Source organism: Pelodiscus sinensis, chromosome 3 (assembly GCF_052426305.1).
Source record: "Pelodiscus sinensis isolate ZL-2025 chromosome 3, ASM5242630v1, whole genome shotgun sequence".
Lineage (NCBI taxonomy): Eukaryota > Metazoa > Chordata > Testudines > Trionychidae > Pelodiscus > Pelodiscus sinensis.
Genome location: NC_143054.1, coordinates 187,545,119 through 187,561,427, shown reverse-complemented (window position 1 = coordinate 187,561,427; position 16,309 = coordinate 187,545,119). Strand labels below are relative to the sequence as shown.

General features: G+C 40.7%; 1 protein-coding gene across 3 annotated transcripts in view; it reads right to left on the bottom strand.

Moving 5' to 3' along the window:
• Nucleotides 1-763: 763 nt before the first annotated feature.
• The window catches only part of WDPCP (WD repeat containing planar cell polarity effector), a 248,485-nt gene continuing 232,939 nt past the window's right edge, over nt 764-16,309 (bottom strand). For all 3 annotated transcript variants that reach the window (XM_075925595.2, XM_014569024.4, XM_075925596.2), the window contains 3 exons: nt 7,894-7,994; nt 6,590-6,618; nt 764-1,771 (listed from right to left, as the gene is read on the bottom strand). In XM_075925595.2, the coding sequence (XP_075781710.2) occupies nt 1,721-1,771; nt 6,590-6,618; nt 7,894-7,994 (181 nt within the window). In that variant the 3' untranslated portion in view covers nt 764-1,720. The remainder of the gene's footprint in view (nt 1,772-6,589; nt 6,619-7,893; nt 7,995-16,309) is intronic.

Sequence of the window (16,309 nt, the reverse complement as noted above, 5' to 3'; positions counted from 1 at the left end):
GGATAGAGCTCCAAGAAAGCCATAAAGGGATTTTATTAAAAACTGAGATTTTTAGGAAACAGCATTCTTGATCTTATGTACATTTCTAGCATCACTTCCTGTATATTTTTAAACTGAAATCCTCTTAGCATGCAAAGTAAATAGATTATGATATACTGAAGGATTAAGGATCACTGTCTGGTGTCAGATTAATCCCACATATAGACCATCACTTGTACTGACAGAAATATGGCTTCAATTCAGCAAAATAGCTCTATGGCTAGGTAACACATTTCAACATGTTATGTAGAGCAAGTGAGAGATTTCCTCGGTTTGTTGTTGCACTGCATCTATCTATCTCAGAAATTAAATATAAATCTGTATCATATGCAGCACATGCTCTCCTCAAGTTACTGTAAGGAGGCATAGCGCACCAATCATCCATTACATATACTGCTGCATGTGGGGAAATGCTGAAGTAAACTGTTTGTTTCACAGTTCTCACTTTATTAATGTTTTCCCCATTGAATACATAGAATTGTATGCATTTAACAGTTTTGTTCACTCAAGACAGAAGCTTTTCAGTATGTTTTAACAGACATATCTAAATATGCGGATACCCAGAGACTGTTAAAAGACGTTGCATTTTGTATTACTACCGAACCAACAATCCTCTTAGTGTATGTTAGATTGCATCAGTCTTTTGACACTCATAGGAAAAAATGGCTGGACCAATAAACAATAAATCAATACACTTTACATAAAAAAGATATTCTTAACACAGTTTGAATTTTTAAAACCTTTTTATTTTGAATAAAAATATAATATTTATTTAGTGACAAATACCATTTAAAGACTGTGACCAAAAAGCAAAATCAACTACATCATTGGCTTTCAGTTTTACATAACTGACCAGTTCAAAAGATCAAGCTTAATCTATATGTGTATATACAATAAAGAACAATACATATGTATATACATGATATTCTGGATCAAACAGTGGAAAGGAAGAAACACCATAAAGTTCCTTTTCTCCTTTAGTAGTTCTGGAACTAGTATTATAATGAAACAGTTTAAGTTGCTTTTCAGTGCATTTTCTGTTAGTGACTAGAAGAGCAAGATTAAAATCAGGACTCCAAAGGAATGATGTTTAAGAGACTCCATCTTTTTTTTTTTTTTTAAAGGCAAAATAATGGTTCTTCAGCTAAGATGCTATATGTAGATTTGAAAATTGAGAGCGTTCTTAGAAAAATGCTGCTGACTGTGAAAGACTGCTCTTTCACAGAAGTAGCCTGAGTGAAGATTTTATCTGCTAGTATCTCAGCAGAATGGTTTTCACAGCCTTAAGTGGACATTAAAATCTACATCCAAGTGAAGATTATTAAAATATATAATGCATGGAGAATTACAGAGAATTTCCTCTATGAGATTTATGGATTTGTTTAGTGAAAAACAAATCTTTCAATGTTACCGTTTGTACACTGTTATCCATGAGTACTGGATTTTATACATCATAGGAGATCATGCTGAAAACGTCACAATATTGCTGTACATAAATAAACGTGAGTCTGATTTTTGCCTATAAATCAATAATTCAGTGTTTTTAGAACGTTGCTGAAACGTGTAACTTAATTGTCTCTTGAAAGGCCTGATCCAAATGAAAGATTGTGATGAACTTCAGTGGGAGTTCAATCAGGCCTTAGTTATTTTTCTTTTAAAGTGAAAGTACTCATATTTTTGGTTATACTAGACCAAAGTGTATCACTTTGAGAGATCCACTTCCTTCATTCTCCTGAGGAGAAAAAAGAAGCATAAAATCACTCACTGTACAGTACAGACATTAAATACGACAGATGTAAAAATTTACCCTTTTATATTTAAGAAACTGCCCCCCCAGTACCCCAAAGAAATGCAAACTTTTCTAAATATTAACTACCGCATGGAAGATTATTTTGCAAAAACGAAACCTAATTTTGCTATCTTTAATTCAAATGTATAACAAACATTCTAAAAGTGTATTATTGGAGCCAGATGTTTAAAGATAGGGAAGCAATTTTGTACTTTTAACACAAGTCTGCAAATACTTATGTGGACATGAATTGGAGGCCCTTCTATGTATGTACAACAAATGCAAATGCATAACTGAAACCTAGGCCATTATTTTTGTAAGCAACATGACAATTTGTGAAAACAGCATGTGCTAAAATGCAAGGGTGTTTCATGATATATGTTGTTAGCATGCCTACAAAAAGTGTGAAAACTTTGCTACAGAAAGTGTTATGCTATAGTGAATCACTGCTTCCCTTTTGATTGCATATGGGCAGAAACCTCTTCACGATGCAAAGAAAACTAGGCGTGGAGTCAAAATCAAAGGAAAGTGGGTGTATGTACCCTACTGTAGTTTATAAAATACATTAATTTAAATGGAAAAAAAGTGGAAAATTGGCAACTAGAAGGATGTGTAAGTTAAGGCTGCCGCAGGCTTATGTGTGTGCTGGCAAGTTCATGTTGATTTTCACTCTTTCACTTCAAGTGAGAGAGAGAGAGAAAAAAACAAACAAACCAACCTTGCAACCTAATAAAGAGCATTTATCAGAGCAGCAGCTCCATCTTATGGTATATATATTCAAACACAGAGATACACATCACGTTCTTCAACAATGCTTCAGTGCACAATTCATGTATTACTGCTGTGTGTTTAAGGCAAAAAAGATTTCAACAGCTAGAATTTTGTCTTGCTGGCAATACTGCATTTTAGCTCCAGCCACTTGTACGGCATTTTTGCTGCTTGATGGATAGGGAAAAAGTTAGAGAGCATGTTTTTAAGGAGGTACTTGGCCGTCACTAGATAAAGCTTCTTGCACCATGTAAATGCCAACAGTTGTTCTAGGAAAATGAAAGTGTTTTCCCATTCAGCACCTCCCTACCACACCCCTAAGGTTATAAAATGCAGAAACAACTCAGCTTTCCTGGTGAATTTCATGCACAGCCTCTACCATACCACAACTCCCAGGCAGATCTTGAGGCAAAGTTTGTAAGTGGTTAGATTCTAAGTTGGCTTAATGGATATTAGACTCTTAGAACTTTCATTTGTTTCACTGATACTGAACATTTCAACTCTAGTTTTGAGTCTAGACTACTGGATAATTATTAACATCTTTCTGTTTCTAAGTGCAGGCATCTAGCACCTGCTCAAATCATTTTTTTTACTAACATTTCATCACTAGAGATAGTCTACATCTTCATGGTAGCCATGCAGCTATTGCTCCTTTTTCATTCCTAGTCCTCCTTGTATGAGATGGATTGCTGTCTTGTCTTCTGTTAAGACCGTAGCACAGGAATTCTGCCCTGTAGCTGTTGTGGTCATTTTGTAAGTTAATATACAATGAAATAATTAATAACTTTGCACTTCCATGGTGCCAGGCTCCCAAAGAGTTATACAAAATGTCAGGAAGCATTATCATCCCAATTTCAGAGCAAGAGACTGAGCCATAAAGAGATGAAGGCCTGCATTTGCAATCTGAGACATCTGGAGCCTAATTTTATACACAAAGGCAATCAGCACTTCTGGAGACTTACTTGTATCAAATTAGGTATCTAAACATTAAGGCATCTTAAATCAAGAGAGACTTCTGAAAATGTGGAGCTTTCTTAAGGTCTCCCAGGTAAACTAAAATTGGGAACAGAATTGAGTCAGGGATTGGAAGTCACAAGACTTCACTGAACCCAAATGCCAGATCTCAAATGCCAGAAATTTGACTTGGTAATTGGATCTGACTTTCCACATTCAGTCCCACATGTACCTCTAATGACTAGATCAGCTGGACTTTCAGTGGCCATTTCTTCTAGAAAATAACTAATCACTTTACATTGGCAAAGTCTTTTTTGGTCAAATATTTGGCTACGTGGCAGTGTTTTTTCTGGACCTGGCACGGGAATGGAAACAATTTCCTGCAGTTTCAGGATTTGCAGTGAGCAAAGTATACACAGGTAATGATATATGTGCAAGAGATTGTTGACATTATGTGGATATTGTCTTAGCAAGGCCCCTGGTCTCCACTCATTTCTGATCCCAGCTTCATGGCTACAGAGGTCTCCCTAATAGCAGAACCAGGGCAATCTCACTGTGCGAGAAATGGCTAGGCTCTGGGTGTGCACCCCTTTTGTGGCCCAGAACCCAGCACAGTGATGGCTCCTTTTGCTTCAATGTACAGGAGGTAAAGGAACAGAAGAATGAATCTGGGCATTCACTGGTGCATTGGAGGGATAACTCAGCCATTGGGTTTCACAGCCATTCTGTGGCGGTAGGTGGGAGGAGTTGTCTTGCTCCTCACTGGACATATCGAGAGGACAGCCCCAACTTTGGCTGAGTGCTGAGCCCAGCTTTTGGCCCTCTCAGTGAATGCATTTTAATGGTCTCTTAGGGTACGTCTAGACTACATGCCTCTGCCGACACAGGCATGTAAAGTAGGCTACCCAACACAGTCAAAGAAGCCAGGATTTAAATATCCCCAGCTTAATTAAAATAAAAATGGCTGCCGTGCTGTGCTGGCTCAGCTGATCGTCGACACAGTGCGGCAGTCAAGACGTGGATCGGTCGACAGGGAAAGCCTTTGTCAACCGCTCCTGTAAACCTAGTTTCACGAGACATAAGGGAGTGGTCGACAAAGGCTTCTCCTGTTGACCGGTCCGCGTCTTGACTGCCGCGTTGTGCCGACGATCAGCTGAGCCAGCACAGTATGGTGGCCATGTTTATTTTAATGAAGCCGGGGATATTTAAATCCCGGCTTCTTTGACTATGTCGGGTAGCCTAGTTTACGTGCCTCTGTCGGCAGAGGCATGTAGTCTAGACATACCGTTAGTTGAAGACACATCTCCCTAAAGCATAGGCCTCATTCCCTAGGAGCTTGGCAATATTGATACTGAATTCAATAGGCAACTGTACCAGGCCCTTTTCTGTGATTTTCAATACAACAACTTTCAGTCCAATTAGCTGGACAAAAAGGAAACATGTTTTAACTTCTCCACGCTCTTATACAAATCTGTAGAGAGAGAAAATATATTAAGCCCCGCAGAATGATGGAAAATAATCATACTTCGATTTTGAACCTGTACACAACATTTAGCACGAAGTATACTGTGCAAAGGATGGACATGCCTGTGATACTCTATAACAATACAGTAACAGGTTGTTCAAATTATGTAGTTAAGCACTAAAAGATGAGGAAAGGTTCAAGTTAATGTTGCTCGTAAGGATCCGAAGTGTGGTTCCGTTCGGAAAAGTGACAACGTAAAAATGGTTCCAACTTGTTTCCTTAGCATGATTGTCAATAATTGCTCATTTTGGTGACAAAGATCCGTTGTTATTGCTTTTTCTTCCATGCAAGAGCCATCCCAGCTCCAGGAGATGAAGCAAAATTCTTTTTTCCCTTGGTTAACAATTCTGTTTGATGCCCAAGTTTTATTATTTGAATTGTTGTAGAAGCCTTAGTCAAGGACAGTGTTCCCTGTAAACTGTGTGCTTGCGTGGCCAATCAGGACAAATTCAAATGTGGCTCAGCTGATTTGCAGAGCACTCACAGCTAGGTTTTGTGTTTCTATTAGTAGTGAACATTTGCACATGCCTCAGTGCACATAACATTTATACTGCACATAGATGGAAAAGATTAGAGGGACCATTGGTCATGCACTACGACCCCATTGTGCTAGGTGCTGTACAAACACAGCTCCTATCCGTCAGATAGAAGAGCACATACTCACTGGAATCAAGAGAACAGCACAGATGTCGCTAAGGGCATCATGTGAAGATCGTCTCATCAAAGTCAGCGTTTACCTTGCATAATCTTTATTGACTGTGACTAGAACCCAGCCTCACTGTCAGATTCCAGCCTGAGTTTGCAGGGATGGCAATCAGGAAAACAACAACAGCAACCCATATTTTGACTTGTACTTGGCACACATTTGATCTGGAATCACTGAGAGACAATGAATACAAGTTCCACAATTTGAACAGTCACGTTTCAGAGCAGAACTACACTTTATCTGCTGCCAAGCCTGTGTCCATTACAACACAGTCTTTTTCTCGATCAAGTGAGATCATGTAACTGAAGATCAGAAAATGTCTCACCAACCTTAGAGACACGTATACATCTTGTAATGTTTTGTTCTAGAGGATGAAGGGTCCCACAAATCCAGAGATCTACTACAGAGCTGGAGCAGCAATAGTGCAGACCACACCACCTACAATAACCAATATGTTCTATTGGATGAAGGGCAATTTAAGTCTTTGTGCCTCTTTAACTGTTGGTGTCACTGCTGAAACTGCCAGCAAGGATGCCAATTAGTTGGAAACGTGGTGGCTGTGAGACTAATTACCCATTTCACATTTTCCACCCAAATCAGTATCAGACATTAACACATTCTGATTGCTGGTAACCAGAGCTGGATTCAAACCATGCAGGTCTGGCTCCATTTTACAAGCCCTTTGGAAGTGGAATGACCACTAACAGGAGACCTGCATGCGGAGGAAAGATCAGGCTGGGGAGTTTGTAACAAGATGTGAAACAGAGTAGAATGAGAAAAAAAAAGAAAAAAGAAAGAAAGATGTTACCTGTTCTGTGTGAACATCTCCAAAATTCCCTTTAAAACACAAGGTGACAACATTACAACAGAACACTTGCTGGCAAACAAACAAGCAAGGTTAATGTGTGGACGTTAACTTTTCCGCCTGGCGATAGGATATAAAATAGTGGTACCTATCACATGATGGATAATTAAAGAGTCCATAGATATGTACGTGCATGTGGGTTACGCCCTCCCTCTCTTCCCAAACACTGGCAAACCCATAGCGCAGTGCATTGTGCAGAAGATAGCCTGGTAGACACAAGGTCAGTGACAGATCCGTGTCTGGGTATCACACATGCATGAGTGTTTGTAACCAAGAGGTATAGGATATACTAAACGCAGCTCTGGTAGCACAACCCTTTCATGTTGATCTCTTTGAAAATGTGATATGATACTTGGACATGACAAATGGTGAATATCCTGACCTTAATCACCTCTTTTACAAATATCCTTCAGTGCATCAGTACACATGGCTTGGGGACCAGAGCCAGGCCTACACTAGAAAAGGACACCGGTATAATTATGTTGCAACTTCACCCAGTGTGGACAGTGCTACCTCAGCAGGAGGGCTTCTCTCTTCAACACAGTCCTAGCCATCTAGAGATATGGATTAATGATGCTGACAGTAGAAGCTTTTCTGTTGGTGCAACAGCATCTTCACTGAAGTTCTACAGTGGGCATTTTAAAGGCAGACATGCCCTCGGTAAGACAGGCCCTTCTACCATTACTTGTCCACATTGAAATAGTCTGGCATTGTTCTATAGCTCTCTCTATTCTGTCAAAGGTTTAAAATACTTCACAAAGACAATGAACCCCCTCTGTTCACTCCAGAAACATCCTTGCCGAAATCATGTTGTTTCTTTTACAAACTATTTATGTCAATGGCGTTACACTGGTTTACACCAGTTGAGGATCTGACCCGTATGGACTATAACATAAAGCAATGTCCCTAAGAATAACAGTAATATGTTGCACATAGATAGCCCCTTTCATTTATGAACAATACACATTTTTACAAAAATGGGAAAACTGAGTCACAGAGGTTAAGTGATTTGCCCAAGGTCACAAGAACCAGTGGTAACCTCAGGAATAAAACCCAAGGTCCTTGGTTCCTTTCATTGGGAGATCTCGCTGCCTCCTTGTTCTGCTGTCAGACTGTTAAGAATTTATGAATTTTTAGACCTTGCTTACTTTTTCTTTCTGCACTCAAAATTCTTCCAGGATATCAACTGACACTATTTACAACTTCTTTCCATTGTGCTTATTTGAAAATAACATGCTAGTTCTTACCTGCAGGATTCCAGGGCAAGGGCTCATCCATTACAGAAGCAGCACTGATATCCATTCCAAGCGCCGTCTCCCTGTTGTCTCTTTGTCTATGTGTAGCAGAACTTAAAAAAAAAAAAAGTGGTGATGGAGCAGAGAGTCATATAACAGACATGTTGTTTGTTTACATCTTGAAAAGCGCATGGCAGTCTGTAATTCACTGTTTTCAAACGCTAGCTCTTTTTTATCAGATGCTCCTGTTTGTTTACCATGAAAACTCTCTTGCCTGTGCAATCATTCTATAGCTGTTCTGTCAGTCAAAGATGTGGAATAAGGGTCTTGTCTTTCATGCGATTAAGGGTTTTGTTAAACAGGGTGCCCCCAACAGATCTTCAGATTGTTCTAACAGACAAGAGGAATGTTTCACATTGAAACAGTTCTAAGGAACAGCAGTCAGGCAGATACCAGGATGCCAAGAAAGCAGGATGTGATGTACAGAACACCATCCTCTAATTACTCTCACACTTAAAAAAGCCCCCAAACCAAAAAAACTCCCCCTACAACACGAAGTTGTGAGCTTTGACTCTCTGTTGCTCCTTCGCCTCAAAGGGAAAAAAAACACCACCACCCGCATGATGTTGTGGAATGTACGTATAAGTTAGTTTGTCAGGTCTTCTTGATTTCTTCATTTATTCTCCTGTTGCTCATTCATCCTCAATCTTCTGTTATTCCACAGCATACATAGGCAATCTGCTTCCCCAGGCAGTGGAATCAGCCTGTCAAATTTTAGTAGATACATTAACTTGTCTGGCATCGGCATGCCTAGCAGGATCTCACCATGCAGTCCTCACACTGGCAAAACTCCCACTGAAGTTTTGCCTGCAGGAAGAAAAGAGCAGAATATAAAGACTGAAGAGGTTCTTAAGCAGGATCAGGGGGTTTCTGTCACTTCTTCATTCTGGTGGATTTCCCGCCTCCTAGTTCCTCTTTGGCTATGGTAACACCTACTCTATTGCACTACCATTTTCAGAGGGACAATGACACCCCATGCCATTTTTTTTAAAGACTCCGAGTAGATTAGCAAGTGCTTCTTTTAATTTTGGACAGAAGTAAGTTGTGAGAATGAAAATGTGGCTGCTTTCATGTTGCACACTAATTTATTAACGGCTACAGTGCGCAATCTCGTTTGGCTTTGATAATACAAATAATAGATTCCAGACATAAAAGCCCTTTATTATTGACAACAATGTAAATAATTAAAGAAAGAGCTCAGACTTTCCTTGTGTCTTTGTCTTTCTACTCCCTGTACAGTGAAGGTTATGCAAGCAGCTGTGACTCTATAAAGCAACTTAAAGCAACCCTGCTCCTCATCAGCTTACCCCAAGCCATATTAAAGCCACAATAATGCAACTGCTCCATCACACTAAGCTTTATTGGCTCAGCCAAAGAAACTAAGAAACTTCATTGGAGACCAGATTAGGTTGGTTACAAAATGGAGAGATTCTTTTGCTCTCTGACCCCATTATCTTTTCCATAGTATCTTAGTCAGCTTTCTTACCCATAGCCATAGATTCTGGGGAGACCTGTAAATTGCTTTTTTGGCTGCCAAATTGCAGTAAACCTTCTATTTTTATGTTTTAAAAGAGCTTAAAACTGTCCATCCTCTTTAGATGTGTCTTAAAAAATGGCCAGTGCTGGGAGGATTTTGTATATATCCAAAGGCTTAGAAGAAAATGTTCCTTCTCCTGAGCTGTTAGCTTTATGGTCAACAAATATGAAAAGCCCAGTGGGGATAAAAGGAACTTAACCAGTTCTATCTAATGCATATAAATCTACCTAAGAGCTCAGTGCACATCAAGTCCTCAATGTACTACATTCATCTCAGTCTAAAGATGCAGAAAACGGGTTTTTTGCACATATTCCACATGTTCTTTTTCAATGCTGAGTTAATATGAATGAGAAAGACTCATCTGAGATGAGTAAACAAAGTCAATCTGGCTGGGGTGAGTTGGATCAACAAAGTAATTGTCAGGTTTTTCTATCAGCAACAACAGTTTGTTTGGGCTCAGCATTTCTAAAAGTAGAGATGGTAAAATGGTTTTAGGGAGACTGCTGCCGAACACTTTCCTTATTATCCTTGTTTTGCAAACCTGGAAACTTTCCATTAATTACCATGTAGCATATGTGACAAAGCCAAGTTACTTTTTCAAACTTTTGTTCTTCAATAATCAAATGAGCTCACTTAATATGTTAATAATCGAATTTAATCTAGACGCCCTTTGATTACAATAAAAAGGGTAGGGAGTGTATTTGCTATGCAACAAATACATGTAGTCCTAATAGTTAATTTCACATCTTCAAAGAGCCGTACACACATTAATTAATCCACCCAACATCTCTTGAAGTTAATGACTGTTATTACTTCAGTCTTACACACGTAAAAACTAATTTGCCCAAGGCCACACATATTTACCCTAGACAGCATTTTTGGTGCACCTGAAATTCCCAATGACTTCAGCGGAGTTTTGAATATTCAAAGAATGAAGAATTGGGCCTATAGTTACAAAAGTAGGATTAGAACTCTGGACTTCTTGTTTTTCCATCTCATAATCAGTCTAGCATACCATGCAAGGTAAATCAGGGTACGTCTTCACTAGCTTGTTAGTTCGAACTGGGCTTCATTTATATGTTCCCGGGCGCCGCCATTTTTAAATCCCCCTTAGTCCGAACTCCGTGCCCGCGGCTACACGCGGCACGGAGTAGGTAGAAAAGGAGCGAACTGGGCCACTAAGTTCGCTCCTTTTCTGGCCTGGGCCTGACTGTAGACCCAAACTGAGCTCTCTCCTTGGATTTAGAGTCAAGCAAATCCAAATGCTAAAGTAGGTAGTTTGAATTAAAGATCCTAATTCGAACTACCGTTACTCCTCATTCCACAAGGGAACATGCAAATGTATCCACAATGTATCCCGGGAACATGCAAATGAAGCCCGGGATATTTAAATCCCGGGCTTCATTTGCAACTCTGCTTGCCCTCATTACCCTACCTAGCTCGAACTAACAGACTAGTGTAGACGTACCCTCACTGTGCATATGTATTAGATGAAGTTACAGTACATTTTGTACAATGCTGTTTTGATGTATTTATAGTACTCTTCTCACTTTGTCTTAATATTATTTGCAAACTTCTTGCTTCAGTGTTAAAAAGAGAATTCAAAAAAGGTGGTATTTCAAAGGAATCAATGAAGCTCTAAACCCCCCCTCCTCCAATATGAAAGAGCATGGAAGGCAGCCATATCATAACATTTCTTGGATTTTGATTGGGAGTTACAAACTCAGATTGATTACACACTTGTTTTCTGTCCTTAATATAAAATATGTACATTTTAAAGCACTTAATTACCACTTAAAAAGCACTTAGATTATATAACATATACAGCACATACTTTTGCATTATACTTTAAATCCACTAGCATTAAAACTATATACAGCTAATTAGAAAACAGAAACAGTTTGAACAATTTTTTGGGTAGCCAAGTATACTTAGGGGAGAAAACAAAACACAGTCCACAATAATAGATGTGGACTGAGGATGCAGGCATAACAGGACTTTATCTGGTGTGCAAGACCATAGAAATTGTCTCTGCAGCTCACCAGCTGAGTCAGCCAGAAATAAGCTGGCCTGAAGAAGTCAATATTTTTCTCTTACACAGTGTTAAGTCATGGAGAGGATCAAATAAGTTATCCTGCTCCTCCGGACAACAAGGTTAGTGCCTTTCAAAAATGTTTTAATTATTTATATGCATCCACAGAGTAATTCCGATAAAAAATGTTTCACATGTACAGACACACACACAAAAAGGCCACAGGAGAGAAAGGATAGTTTGGTTATAAAATATGTGACATCTTTTGAATGGGTGATTGTGAAATGGTCAAAAGGAAACTACAAGCGACCAGACAATCTGCCCACCAGCAACAACAACAAAAAAAAAACCCAACAACCCTGATTAGAACTAGTACAACCCGTCTTCTAGCATTCACAGAAAAAACTCTGCCCTGGCCAGTGCCCTCAGTTGCCTAGTTTAACTTAGGATAAGGTGAGTAAGCCTGAACACAAATGCAAAAAGAATACAATTCCAAGTATTTGGAGCATGAACCTTTGCTCAGATGAGTAGTGGGCACTACTACCTGGAGATCCAAGATTACTTGTGTGAGTAACAGCTCTAGGATCAACTGTATTATTAGGACTGTTCAATTTCAGTCCATTATACTGCTCTTTCCCTAACTTAGCTTTGAGTTACTAACAGGACTCATTTTTCTGGCTGGGAAGTTACTTTAGCATTTGGATTTGCTTGACTCTAAATCCAAGGAGAGAGCTCAGTTTGGGTCTACAGTCAGGCCCAGGCCAGAAAAGGAGCGAACTTAGTGGCCTGCCCTACAAAGGCTCACAGTTTCCCCGATCTTTTTCTTGACCCTTTATTGTCATTCAATGGCGTTTTGCCCTATCATTCAAAGGGAAAAAAACAACAACAAAACAAAACAAAATTCCCCAAAAAAACCAACAAAACTCCAACTAATTATTTGAAGGCTAATGTTCCATTTACATTCCCCCTCCTCTGCTGCTTAACTGATATGAATTTGCTGTGCTTTTAGGGCCTGACTGAAATCCCACTAATGTAGACGTCTTTTCAGTGACTTTCATGAATGATGGATCAGGTCCTTAGTACTCTGAGGTGGGAGAGAGCTTGAGCCAATCCTGTTCACTCCGTCAGAAAAAGACCCATTCAAGACCGGGCAGTGTCCATTCTCATGTTAGAAAACCAGGCGGATTCCACTCAGCTTGTGATATTGATTTATGAAATCCAAGCAAGTCGCTTAGTCAAATGCGTCTACCTTTTTGTTTATACTTTAGACATATTTTTATAGAGATGAAAATGGAGCAACAGAGACAAGTGTAAAGCACAAGGATCGATGCCAGCTATAGGATCTGACTCAGGGATGCCTGACTGGGGATAAAAGCCTTGAGGAGGCTCTTGGTACTGAACAGGTTAAATAAAAGTGAATTGTTAAGCATAAAATTGAAAAAAATCTGGATGCCATCTAAACATATACATAATCTGTTATGCTTCCTAAAGAGTGCTGGTACTAGGGCTGAATTAAGGAATTAAACTCTTTGTCTGGACAAAGAGTAAAAGGATTTTAAAACATTGGTAATCATTGAGATTCAGCTAAATGGTCCTAAAAAGTAAAGCAGCTGCTATCATAATAGTACATATGAGAACTAAGGAATTGCACTTAGCCTTGGAACTGTGCTGGGATTTAAAAAAAATGTAATAAATACGCAGCTAGTTATAGTGTCTAGATACTATTGGGATCACTTTTTCAGTCATGCAGATGCACAGGAAACTGTTCAACATTTTAGGATGCCCAAGCACACATCTTACAGGGAACATTTGAGGAGCTTTACCAGTAAACTGGGCTATGTCTAGACTGCAAGCCTCTTTCGAAAGAGCCTCTTTCGAAAGAGAGCGTCTAGTCTGCACGCGGAACTTTCGAAAGAGCAAGCCGCTTTTTCAAAAGAAAGCACCCAGTGAGTCTGGATGCTCTCTTTCGAAGAAGCCCTATTTACATTCAAGAACGCCTTCTTTCGAAAGAAGCACTTTCGAAAGAAGGCGTTCTTCCTCGTGAAATGAGGTTTACCGCCGTCAAAAGAAAAGCCGCGTTCTTTCGATTTAATTTCGAAAGAACGCAGCTGCAGTCTAGACGCAGGTGAAGTTTTTTCAGAAAAAGGCTACTGTTCCCGAAAAAACCCCTGAGTCTGGACACAGCCCTGGTGTCAAATGACTCAAACAACATCAGGAATGGAGCCATGCAGCACTCTCCATTAATTGTCTTTTGTTAAAAAATCTATTGAGCATCACCACTTTGCATGGTGTTTTACAGAGATTAAAGAAGACACAGGCCCTGCCCCAAAGATCAGGGCCCAATCATGCACAAGCCTTATTCATGTGAGTACGATGTAACCCTATGAGTAGTGTCCCTGAGTGTATTTAATTAGACCTTCTTTAAGTAAGGCTTGCAGGATCTAGTCCATAATTATAAGATTGATACTGAACATTCTGTTGGTGGGTCTGTGCACATGTGGCTATATTGTTTTCAGTGTTCCCTCCAATTCTTTCCATCCATGTGCAGCATACATTTTTTATGTGCACCGAGGCATGTGCAGATGTGCACCACCCGTAGCAAGGGCAAATTGTGGTAGCACCCAGGAAATGCACTGCTCTCTGTGCCCCTGCTAAAATGTTGATTGCTAAATCATAGAATACTAGGACTGGAAGGGAGCTCGAGAGGTCATCGAGTCTAGTCCTCTGCCCTCATGGCAGGACCAAATACTGTCTAGACCAACCATCTCTGATAGGTGCTCCCTCATGCTCCTCCCTGTTTTTCTGCCTGGTCCTCTCTGCACCCCCTCTGCTCACAGGCACCAGTCACCTATGATTTAGTAGCTGTGGGCACTCTGCTAATCAGCTAAACTGCATTTGAAAATCTACTGGGTGGTCGCCCAAGCACACATCTTACAGGGAGCACTGACTGTGTCTTGTGCTTCAATGAAGACCTCGATAGGACAGCTGTAGAGACGAATCACCCAGGGGGAGAATATTGGGAACTTTGAATGCTAGGAAGCAACAGCCCTCTCCCCTGCAGTACTGACCAACACCAACATTTGAGACTGCTTCTCTAGTGAGCGGCGTAGTGTCATGACCTCAGAGAGCGCGATGATATTTAACAGTGCTGCTACTCCATTGTTTCAGGAGGCAGAAGCAAAGTCAAATTGTGAACCGCTCCTCCCCCGAAAAAGTTAAGGGGAGATAAAATCAAGTGCATTGGAATGACACCGAGGAGGTAAGAAATGAAAGTTCTACCTACAGTAACATGTATGAAATAGTTAGGGAGATCTCGCAGAGACACCAAATCCCACTGTGCACTAGGTTTGGAGACATGGGGTATATCAAAACCACCAAACCCTGCCTTTTGGTGACAAAACAGGGAGAGCATATATACGACCATGAGACACTTGTCAGGAAAAACGCACAGTTTCAGTGACAAATAACTTCCATCCCTATGGCTCTGTCTACACTGGAAAGGTTTGGCAACCCAAGCACTGTCAATATTCATGAGTCACCAAAAAGAAAGTCAGCAAATCATGTTTACACTGCCACCCTTTGTCGACCAAGCATGGCCACAATGTTAGCCCCCCCCATCGGCAGAAAGAGCAAAGCAACATGGTTAAGCATCCCACAGTGCCTTGCATCACCGTCAGGCGCTAAGCATGGTAGGAACGTGCAACGTAGCACTAGGCATTTTGGGAACATGAAATCGTCCTGTCAGCCACCTCTTTGCTTCCCAGCTCTCTCAGGGCTTCTGGCTTATTTTTGTGCCAATTGAATGACAGGCCTTGCTGAGAGTTCCAGCATCTGCTGCAAGAAATCGTGGATCCCAGACTCCTCTCCCATGTTGCATTCAATCTGCTTAGGACATCACACGCCGCAGCAGAGCTACTTACGCACTTAATAGCAGAGGATGAAGACTTGGATGCAGACGACAATCTGAGTGACTGGGACAACAGCAAAGTGGTATTGCACTGGGCTGTCATGAAACAGCTGTGTCCAGTAGAGCGTGGCTTTTGGGCTAGGGACACCAGCACTGAGTGATGTGATTGTGCTGTCATGCAGGTGTGGGATGAAGACCAGTGGCTACTGAACTTTCAGATGCATTAAGTAACTTTTCTGGAGCTGTGTGCTAAGCTGGCCCCTGAATTGCGGCACAAGGACAGCCAAATGGGAGATGTTCTCTGGAAAGAGAAGTGCGTTGCGATTGCTTTGTGGAAGCTGGTGACTCCTGATTGCTGCCATTCAGTTGCAAACCAGTTTGGAGTGGGGAAGTCTATAGTTGGGGCAGCACTTCTGCAAGTGTGCAGGGTCATAAGTTGCATTTTACTGTGTAGGACTGTGACTCTGGGAAATATGGATGAGATAGTGGCTGGCTTTGCTGAAATGGGCTTTCCAAACTGTGGCAGGGCGATATATGGGTCACCTTAATAAAGGTGCAGGAACAAACCATCTCGATGTGCAGTAAGAAAAGCAAATATGATAGGCGACCATCTTGGTTTAGCAGTGAAATCCTTAGCAAGCTTAAGCACACAAGGGAAGCTTACAAGTAGGGGAAACTTGGACAGCTGACTAGGGAGGAGCATAAATATATTGCTTGAATATGCAGGGGTGTAAACAGGAAGGCCACAGTGCAATTGGAATTGCAGCTAGCAAGAGATGTGAAGGGAAACAAGAAAGGTTTCTACAGGCATGTTAGTGATTAGGGTGATCAAGGAAGGTGTGGGACCCTTACTAGATGAGAGAGATAACCTAGTGACAGATGATGTGGGAAA